Source organism: Chiloscyllium plagiosum, chromosome 16 (genome assembly GCF_004010195.1).
Source record: "Chiloscyllium plagiosum isolate BGI_BamShark_2017 chromosome 16, ASM401019v2, whole genome shotgun sequence".
Taxonomy (NCBI): Eukaryota; Metazoa; Chordata; class Chondrichthyes; order Orectolobiformes; family Hemiscylliidae; genus Chiloscyllium; species Chiloscyllium plagiosum.
This window is the reverse complement of record NC_057725.1, coordinates 7,711,582-7,722,876: the sequence shown is the minus strand read 5'-3', so window position 1 is coordinate 7,722,876 and position 11,295 is coordinate 7,711,582. Positions and strand designations below refer to the sequence as shown.

Genomic DNA, 11,295 nt, shown 5'->3' with positions numbered 1-11,295 from the left:
CAAAATACTGTCCTTAAAGAAAAACAAGCATGGAGATGTGACTAGTGATTGTGATTCACTCTTTCTGCAAAGTATGGAAGGAATGTTTCATTTTCAATAGGAAAACATCCGAAGCGTCCAAAACTCTTGTAACAAGCTTACGACTTTCAAAATGGCCAATACTATCTGCTATTGTTTTGTTATTTTTGATGACGTGCTGTAAATGAAAAGGCACATCTTTAAACTATTTGCTTGAAGAACATAGCTTTTGTTTAAAAGTATAGATAGAGCTTTTTATTAACACTTCTTGCAGCAACAAAAGTGACACAGTCCACATCGTTCCAAAGTACACAGCAACAGCATGACCACGTTTCACAGCACTTTGAGGCACAAAGTAAGGGCAACACCTTCAGGTCAAATAGGTTTCCCCCTGTAGTAATAGAAGACATTCTCGACTTGTATACTGGACAACAGACATCAAAACAGCCTCCATCCACTAGTATAGTATAGCCAACAAATATAAACAACCCTTTTCCCTACACCATCTGAAATGCACAGTACAGCAGCAAATGGTTGATGCAACTTGGGAACTGTACCAATAATCAATAGAAATGTGATCATCTGTGGAGAGTGATTTCAATCTAGGGTGTGGCGTGTCTCAAGCAGAATCCAGCATAATTCTTACCTACAACCAAAAGCTATATCAAACTACATTAGTGGAGCACATTTAAGAATACAAGACGATGCGGGTTATTATGTGGATTTATTGCTTTTTACACAAATGCTGCAGTCCTTGATGAATCCAATAATATGGAGGGGAAATGGTCTTAGCCGAGAAGGACATTGAGTGATGCAACACCTAAACCTGATGAAGCATGCCACCTTTGGTCATTGATGAGGATTGCCACTCCAACTTCCTCTTCCTGGTTTGTCAGTTGAATATTTTGATGCAAATCCTACATATGGGGGTAAGATAAATTTCTGTTCAAGATTTTTACTATAAGTTAAAAATTTGCAAAGCATTAACTGCTTTGAAGTTCATAAATAATCTCTTTCTTTGGAGTGTTAACAGTATTAAAATACATCTAACACTTAAATAAGTGATTTGTTTTATTATAAAAGCTATTCACTTATCTAGAATATCAATAATTTACATTAAATTATTATTATATGTGTCCTATTGCAAATCTTTCTTGCATACTTCTTTTCATAGTAATGGCGAGACTTGTAAAATACAAACTGTTTGGTTGGCTTATTGGAAAATTGAAGGCAATCTTACTACACAGCCAAGATGGACATAATGATACATGCATTTTGGCTAGCAAACGTATGAAGACTCTAACCAGGATGTAAATGCATTTATTCAATGGGATTTTATTGATAAAATGATTCATTTAAGAAAAATGCATATTTTAGGAAGTACACGGGGCATTAGGTTTTAATTTCCTGATCCTGTTTGAGAAATCTTCATGCCCCAACTATCTGAATATCTACTTAATATACATTAAACTTTGGCTCAGATCCACTGGAACAGTTTAAAATTAACTCCTTTGTCTGAAATTCAACAAAATGATTCACAACCTAAACCTCCTTTTGAGCACCGGTGATTGAATTTATCCTTTATTTCTGAGTAAGGACTCAGTAAACTGCACACAGCCTCTCCTGTACTTAAACATTCTTATTCCTGTTAAATCTCCTGGCAGTTTACTGGTCAGCCAGCAGAAACTGAACGTCCCCCCACACCCCCCCCCCCCCCCCCCACCAAACATGAAGCCCAAGTCATTCTAAAATGGTAAAGCCTGGATTGAGATGATGCACACCACCATTTTGTACAGATTGCACTCAAATGCTGCTTTGTTAAGTTGTACACCGTTAACAATGCCATTCTTATGTGTGGACATTCACACCACACAAGTCTGTGCAAACAATCACAAATGAATCTTGGACACAAACACTACAAAATATTGAATAGATATTTCTTTCTTTTAAAATTTTCTCCCTGTTATGAATAGTCCCCTTCTTCATGTTCTTTATAGTAGTAGGAATCTTTAACTTCCTCTTGTACAAACTCTTCCTTTTTCTCCCAGCCATTTGGCCAGCCACCATTGCTATAAGTGGTGGCCCCATAAGACTTTGTCGTGCCATAATTCTGAGTAATGTCCCCAGTTTCTTCCGCCAGTTCATCTTCATTTATAAAACCACATTTTTCATCGCTTGTTTGTTCAGGGTCTGCCCAAGGCTGTTTCTCACCAGATGCAAATAGCCCATAAAAAATGACTCCTGCGTAGTGCACCAAGGCCGCAATTAGAAAGACATACTGCCACTCGCTCTGTGTCTGTGAACAAAAAACATAGTGAAACCTATTTTGTATATCCACAATTTGCCTAAATAGTGTGGGCTTGGGATGTTACAAATGTGCACTGCTGAAAATCTCAACTATTCTCTTGGTATTCCTCTTCCAATATTACTCCTCTCCCCTTAGTCCCCTCGCCCCTTCCTGAAGCATGCACAGATATCATATTCTTCAATTACATCAAAGAAGAGACCGTGGTGTAGTGGTTTTGTCACAGGACTAGTAATCTGGAATGACCAGTGCATGTGGTGGAGAATGGGTTGAATCACATCATGGGAAATGGTGACAGTTGAACTCAATAAAAAGCCAGCCTAATTGTGACCACGTAACCACCATTGATTATCATAATATTCACTATCTTCCTTTATGGAAGAAAATCTGCACCCTTACCCAATCTCCACAAGAACAGCATTGTGGTTGACTCTTAACTGCTTGTCTGGGCAATAAATGTTGGCCTAGCCATATGAATGAACAAAACAAAAAAAAATCTAGATTTATAATTTAATTATGCTGCTTGTACTTAATTATGATGCTACTTGGATAGATCTCCCAACTGAAGATTTTCAAACCAAACTGAATGTAGATATTGGGCTTGTTATATTGTAGTGGCGTGCTGGCTGTTTGGAAGTCTGTGGAAGAATATAAAATAATATTGTCCATTGGACAATTAACAAGGAATATCAAGTCATCTAATGTAAATCCCCAAACTGTCAAATGATTCAGTGATGGTCAAATATTGTGCAACAATTTGCATAAATTGCTATGAAGCAAGAGCCTTTGCATGACTGGAGAAAATTGAGCAGCACAGGTTATGGCAAAATAGATTTTACGTAATCATATTACTTTAACTTGCGCAATAACAATTTAATATCCAAAATCATACAAAGCATTTTATAAGAGGAAAACCAATATTCTTCAATATTTTAAGAATACATAGCCCAGACAATGATAGTTAATTAATTAGCCTGGGATGCCATATTTATAATTCTAAATCCTATTCTAATGCTATAATTAAAAGTGTTTTTTTACAACACCTTCAGAATAGTTTGCAACCAAAGGTCTGTACATTTTAATTCATCCAGTGTGGCACACAGCCTGGAACACAAAACAAAAGGAAGGCCCTGGCTAAAGCAATAATAAACCCAGGCTAGAATTGCATCTTTGATGCCCTGTACTGGCTGAAGTACAGGAGACAAGAAATTAATTAACACACCATAGACAGAGACTCCCTCATACAGAATAATATTGCCAACCCTTTCTAAGCACAGGACAATCAGTTTGTTGATGTAGTATTCCAATCCTTTTTTAAAAAATTCAATTCCACTCAAACAGTGCTTTATAGTTGTTGATCAAACAAAAGTTGTACCTTGTTTTTTGTCATTGCTCCAACAATTACTGGACAGACCATTCCAGATAGTGTTCCCACGCCATTGGAAATTCCCATGAGAATACTGGCATATCTTGGTGCTATATCCAAATGATTAACATTGAATCCTAAATGCAAAGTGAAAAAAAAGGTTATAGAAGTGTCTATGTTGCAAAGCACAGTAAATAATTAACTGGGGAGTCAGGCAATGGTTTGCTTTTAAGTCCACTGTAAAACTGCAAACTGAAAGGCACTCCTATTCATCACAATACATTTAAATTGCTTAACTAAACAAAGTCTTAGTAGAACAAAGTGGAAGTTCAGTCAAGTGCAATAATCATTGGAATTCATATCGAAGAGTGTAAAGTTACTTATATGGGCTAACAAGTAGTAAGTAACATTCATGCCTTACAACTGCAGGGCAAAGGTCATCTCCAATAAAGAGAGAATCTGTATCACTCCTCAACATTCAATGGCGTTACCATTTGAATTCCCAGCCATCAACATCCAGAGAGTTACCAAAAACCAGAAATAGAATTGAACTATCCATATAAACACAGTAGCTACAAGAACATGCTAAAGGCTAGGAATCCTGTAATAAATAACTCACCTCCTGACTCCCTAAAGCCTGTCCATAATCCGTATGTTGCAAGTCAGGAGTGTGATGGAATATTTTCCATTGGCCTACATGAGCACCTCTCCAATAACACTCAAGAGCATTGACACCATCTGGGGCAAAGCAACCCATTTCATAGGCACCGCATCCACTAATATTCACCCTCTCCGACACTGAGAGCAACAGTGTTATGAACTATCTACAACATTCACTACAATAGAAATTCACTGAGGCTCCTTCTATAGTACCTTCCAAACCCATGACTGTATCAGTCTAGAAGGATATGGGAATACCAGCAGCTGCAAGTTCTCCTCCAAGCCACGCACCATCCTGACTTTGAGCTATAAATTATGTGTCCTATCAACCTGCCCCACTAGCTACCTGATGAAGGAGCAGCACTCTGAAAACTTGTACTTTCAAATAAACCTGTTGGGCTATAACCTGGTGTTATGTGATTTTTAAAATTTTGTCCACCCTAGTACAACACTGGCAACTCCATATCTTGAAACATTTTGCCATTCCTTCAGTGTCACAGGTTCAATATTCTGGAACATCACCCTCTCCTGCCTACCTTCCCTCACTAATGTGTCCATCAACAGCAAATGGACTGCAGCAGCTCACTGCTACCTTCTGACGGGCAACTGAGATGAGAAACAATTACTAACCCAGCCAGCCACTTCCCACAAGTGAATTACGCATAGCTCTCAGAGCTGTCTTCTAGCTAAGAACAAAGAACAAAGAAAATTTACAGCCCAAGAACAGGCCCTTCGGCCCTCCAAGCCTGTGCCGATCCAAATCCACTGTCTAAACCTATCGCTCATTCCTAAGGATCTGTATCCCTCTGCTCCCCACCTACTCATGCATCTCTCCAGATGCACCTTAAATGAATCTACCATGCCTGCCTCCACCACCTCTACGGGCAACATGTTCCAGGCACTTACCACCCTCTGTGTAAAATACTTGCCGCGTACATCCCCTTAAACTTTTCTCCTCTCACCTTGAACGTGTGACCTCTTGTTATTGAATCCTTCACCCTGGGAAAGAGCTTATCTCTATCTACCCTGTCCATACCCTTCATGATTTTGTAGACTTCAATCAGGCCCCCCCTCAATCTCCTTTTTTCTAATAAAAACAATCCTAATCTACTTAACCTCTCTGCATAGCTTGCGCCTTCCATAACAGGCAACATTCTCGCAAACCTTCTCTGCACCCTCTCCAACGTGTCCACATCCACAAGTAAAAGGAGCATTCCCCTCCTTTTACTTCTCTCCCTGTCCTGGCTGAAGCATCTATATCGTCGAACATTTAGTTGCCAGTCATGCCCTTCCTTCAACCAAGTCTCTGTGATCACAATAATGTCATATTCCCAGGGGGGAATATGACACTCCACCCTCACCCACTCCAACCTCTCACCCTCGGAACGTGCAGCCCTCCACTCCCTCCGTTGCAACCCCAACCTCACTATCAAACCAGCAGACAAGGGAGGCGTGGTAGTAGTTTGGCGCACCAACCTTTACACCGCTGAGGCCAAATGCCAGCTTGCAGATACCTCCTCCTACTGCCTCCTTGACCATGACCCCACCCCCCACCACCAAACCATCATCTCCCAGACCATCCATAACCTCATCACCTCGGGGGATCTCCCATCCACCGCCTCCAACCTCATAGTCCCACAACCCCGCACCGTCCGCTTTACCTCCTGCCCAAAATCCACAAACCTGACTGCCTGGGCCGACCCATTGTCTCCGCCTGCTCCTGCCCCACCCGAACTCATCTCCGCATACCTTGACACCGTCCTGTCCCCCTTAGTCCAAGAACTCCCCACCTTCCTGAAGAAAGGCTTATGCCCGAAACATCGATTCTCCTGTTCCCTGGATGCTGCCTGACCTGCTGCGCTTCTCCAGCAACACATTTTCGGCTCATATTCCCAGGCACCAATTCAAGCCCTAAGTTTGTCTGCCTTACCCACTATACTCCTTGCATTAAAGTATATGCACTTCAGACCACCAGTTCCTTTAGGTTCATCTGTTCTTTGCCTACTCTTCCCCTTGGTAATGCTAACTCCATCTAGAATGCACAAATTGTGATAATGGATTCTTGTAAAGACAGTCATGCTGCACTAATTTAATAATGGAAATCCTCAGGCTAGTGTCAACAGAGAGTTAAATGGAAGGCTGTTTTTTTGTAGTTCTCCAGAGTTTTTTTTATAAAAGATGAATAGGTTTTAAATGACTCCCCTTTTACAATTTGACAGTTCTTTGATAGATTATTGGTCCTCACAAGATTCTGCACTTGTTACAAACAAACATGTGATTTTTCTAACAATAACAAGGGGCACCTGAAGTCTCCCAAAGGGTACCTTTACACCATCTAGGGGCAGCTTACCTCCCTCTAAAATGACTCAGGACCAGATTTAAAGAGGTACTTTACCTCTCTGATGAGATATTTTAACTATCTGAATGAATCCACAAGGTTCAGACCTACTCTTACCTTGGCAAATCCACACATAACTTTTCAGACCCTGGTACTAAATATCATCCAGGAGTGGAGGCAGTGGATGATTCAAATGGCCAGCTGCCTCTCTAACTCACACATGAATTCATCCTGAACCAACTCTATTGCTGACCCTGTGAAAATGAGAAAAGTCACTTTCAATAGACAATAGACAATAGGTGTAGGAGTAGGCCATTCTGCCTTTCGAGCCAGCACCACCATTCATTATGATCATGACTGATCATCCTCAATCAGTATCCTGTTCCTGCCTTATCCCCATAACTCTTGATTCCACTATCCTTAAGAGCTCTATCCAACTCTTTCTTGAAAGTATCCAGAGACTAGGCCTCCACAGCCTTCTGGGACAGAGCATTCCATACACCCACCACTCTCTGGGTGAAGAAGTTTCTCCTCATCTCTGTTCTAAATGGTCTACCCCTTATTTTTAAACTGTGTCCCCTGGTTCGGTTCTCACCCATCAGCGGAAACATGCTTCCTGCCTCCAGAGTGTCCAATCCTTTAATAATCTTATACACCTCAATCAGATCCCCTCTCAGCCTTCTAAACTCAAGCGTATACAAGCCCAGTCGTTCCAATGTTTCAGCGTAAGATAGTTCCGCCATTCCGGGAATTGACCTCGTGAACCTACGCTGCACTCCCTCAATAGCCAGAATGTCTTTCCTCAAATTTGGAGACCAAAACTGCGCACAATATTCCAGGTGCGGTCTCACCACGGCCCTGTACAACTGCAGAAGGACCTCTTTGCTTCTATACTCAATTCCTCTTGTTATGAAGGCCAGCATGGCATTAGCTTTCTTCACTGCCTGCTGTACCTGCATGCTTGCTTTCATTGACTGATGTACAAGAACACCTAGATCTCGTTGTACTGCCCCTTTACCTAACTTGACTCCATTTAAGTAGTAATCTGCCTTCCTGTTTTTGCCACCAAAGTGGATAACCATACATTTATCCACATTAAACTGCATCTGCCATCCATCCGTCCACTCACTTAGCCTGCCCAGGTCACCCTGTATTCTCCTAACATCCTCCTCACATTTCACCCTGCCACCCAGCTTTGTGTCATCAGCAAATTTGTTAATATTACTTTTAATACCTTCATCTATATCATTAACATACATTGTAAAAAGGTGCAGTCCCAGCACTGATCCCTGCAGCACACCACTGGTCACTACCTGCCATTCCAAAAGGGACCCGTTTATCACTATTCTTTGCCTTCTGTCAGCCAGCCAATTTTCAATCCATGTCAGTATTTTGCCCCTAATACCATGTGCCCTAAGTTTGCTCACTAACCTCCTATGTGGGACTTTATCAAAGGCTTTCTGAAAGTCCAGGTATACTGCATCCACTGGATCTCCCTTGTCCATCTTCAGAGTTACATCCTCAAAAAATTCCAGAAGATTAGTCATTCATAAATCCATGCTGACTCTGACCTATCCTGTTACTGCTATCCAGATGTGTCGTAATTTCGTCGTTATAATTGACTCCTGCATTTTTCCCACCACTGAGGTCAGACTAACTGGTCTATAATTCTTTGTTTTCTTTCTCCCTCCTTTCTTAAAAAGTGGGACAACATTAGCCACCCTCCAATCCACAGGAACTCATCCTGAATCTATAGAACATTGGAAAATGATCACCAATGCATCCACGTTTTCTAGAGCCACCTCCTTCAGTACCCTGGGATTTAGACCATCAGATCCTGGGGACGTATCAGCCTTCAGACCTAACAGTCTCTCCAACATCATTTCCTGCCTAATATAAATTCCCTTCAGTTCAGGTCCTTCAGCCACTATGACATCTGGGAGATTGCTCGTGTCTTCCCCAGGGAAGACAGGGGCAGGATTTATTTGATTTCTAAAAACTCCTGTTATTTTCACTGTGTGGAGAGACTCTCCGATATGGAAAGGTTCTTGGCCTCATCACTATTGTTTCAGATGTAGTCACATCATACAGATAGCATTCTTTTCTGTCACATCATGAGATATTTTGATATTCAGATATGTAGAAGATTCAGTTTCTGGTTTATACTACAATATATTCAGAAATTGTGCAATAAATAGTAAAGCATTGTTAACAAAATCAAAATACAGTAGAATTTAGAAATTTGAAAAATATTTAGCATTCCTAAAGGCAGATACAGTTCAGTTGACAGATAAACAGCAAAATATATAACATACTCTATTGAGGTTTTTACGGTATTGCCTCACCTGATATAGCAAAACCGCTGAAGCCAACAGCCATGACAAGGAATGAAATCGCAACCCCTCTCGTATGTGAGTAGCCCACCACAAGAAGAAATGTTGCTTCCATTCCAAAGCCTATAGGAAAATAAACGACATGCAGTTACCTTCCAGATCAGAGCTATTGATAATTCTGGCATTATGGTATTAATGATGTATATACTGTAATAAATGAATAATCTCCTGACATTATGAAATCTGTCACAGTTTAGGACTGCAACATATTGTTACAATTGAAGATAAGGATGTCATTCCTTTCTGTTGTAGTCCCACTCTTCCATTGTTTACAGTAAATTTTAATGGAATTGCGTTGGTGATATGGCCAATTATCTCAGTCCCAGACCCTCTCAAGTTCAATGTTACGAACAAGTCAACCAGGTTCCTTTAGTAAACAACAAATAACTGGTTTATTACCAAAAAATCGGTTTACTCAAAGAACGATACAAAGATTATTGACAAACAGTTTAGATTACGCAGATAGATATATATTTTACAAATAAACACATCCACATACAAACACACAAGCACACATGGAAACTCTCAGGAGGTGTGGTAACTTTAAAGTACTTTTGCCATGTCACAGCTAAACTCATGAAAAAAAGCTAAGAGATTGAATCATAGAATTTTACAGTACAGAAGGAGGCCATTTGGCTTATCATGTCTGTACCGTCTCCTGAAAACGTAACCAGCTTGACAAATTCTCCAGCCCTATCTCCGTGTGCCTCTAAATCTATAACTTTCAAATATATATCCAGCCCCCTTTTGCAACCTCATATGGAATGTACCCTCATCAATCTCTCAGGCACTGCATTCTAAATCTCAACAACTCTCTGAGTGAAGACATTTCTCCACATCTCACTCCTAGCTCTCTCGTTGACAATCTTGAAATCGTCTCCCCTCTGACAGTCCAAATAGTGGAAACAGAATTTCCTTCTTCACCCTGTCAAAATTATTCAGAACAGCTTTCAATCTTGTTTGATACAAGGAGAATAAGCCCAATTTCTCCAACCTTTCCTTTGTATCTAAAATCCTTCATTCCTGGTATCATTCCAGTAAATTTCCTTTGCATTCTCTCCAGGGTTTAACATCGAGAATAAGGTGCCCAGAATTGAACACAATACTCCAAATACAGTCTGACTAATGATTTGTGGAGGTGTAGCATCACTGCCTTACTTTTATACACTATACCTCTATTTATAAACCCAAGGGGCACATAAGACTTAATAGAGTCATAGAGATGTAAACAGACTCTTCAGTCCAACCTGTCCATGCCGACCAGATATCTCAACCCAATCTAGTCCCACCTGCCAGCACCCTGCCCATATCCCTCCAAACCCTTCCTATTCATATACCCATCCAAATGCCTCTTAAATGTTGCAATTGTACTAGCCTCCACCACTTCCTCTGGCAGCTCTTTCCATACACCTCTGCATGAAAAAGTTGTCCCTTAGGTCTCTTTTATATATTTCCCCTCTCATCTGAAACCAATGCCTTCTAGTTCTGGTCTGCCCGACCACAGGGAAACGACTTTGTCTATTTATCTTATCCTATCCATGCCACTCATAATTTTGTAAACCTCTATAAGGTCACCCCTCAGCCTTCGACGCTCCAGGGAAAACAGCCCCAACCTGTTCAGCCTCTCCCTATAGCTCAAATCCTCCAACCCTGGCAACATCCTTGTAAATCTTTTCTGAACCCTTTCAAGTTTCACAACATCTTTCCGATAGAAAGAAGACCAGAATTGCATGCAATATTCCAACAGTGGCCTAACCAATGTCCTGTACAGCCACAGCTTAAAAATGTGTTGCTGGAAAAGCGCAGCAGGTCAGGCAGCATCAAAGGAGAAGGAGAATCGACGTTTCGGGCATAAGCCCTTCTCCTACTCCTTTGATGCTGCCTGACTTGCTGCGCTTTTCCAGCAACACATTTTTAAGCTCTGATCCCCAGCATCTGCAGTCCTCACTTTCTCCTGTACAGCCACAACATGACCTCCCAACGTCTGTACTCAATACTCGTACCAATAAAGGAAAGCATACCAAATGCCTTCTTCACTATCCTATCTACCTGCAACTCCACTTTCAAGGAGCCATGAACCTGCACTCCAAGGTCTCTTTGTTCAGCAACACTCCTTAGGACCTTACCATTAAGTGTATAAATCCTGCTAAGATTTGCTTTCCCAAAATGCAGCACCTCGCATTTATCTGAATTAAACTCCATCTGCCACTTCTCA

At 41.0% G+C, this 11,295-nt stretch overlaps 1 protein-coding gene across 1 annotated transcript in view; it reads right to left on the bottom strand.

Annotated features, from left to right (window-relative positions):
* Positions 1 to 250: 250 nt before the first annotated feature.
* The window catches only part of LOC122557632 (vesicular glutamate transporter 2), a 65,286-nt gene continuing 54,241 nt past the window's right edge, over positions 251 to 11,295 (bottom strand). The window contains exons 10-12 of the mRNA XM_043705411.1: positions 9,033 to 9,143; positions 3,699 to 3,826; positions 251 to 2,314 (exon numbers count right to left, since the gene is read on the bottom strand). Of these exons, the coding sequence (XP_043561346.1) occupies positions 1,982 to 2,314; positions 3,699 to 3,826; positions 9,033 to 9,143 (572 nt within the window). The 3' untranslated portion in view covers positions 251 to 1,981. The remainder of the gene's footprint in view (positions 2,315 to 3,698; positions 3,827 to 9,032; positions 9,144 to 11,295) is intronic.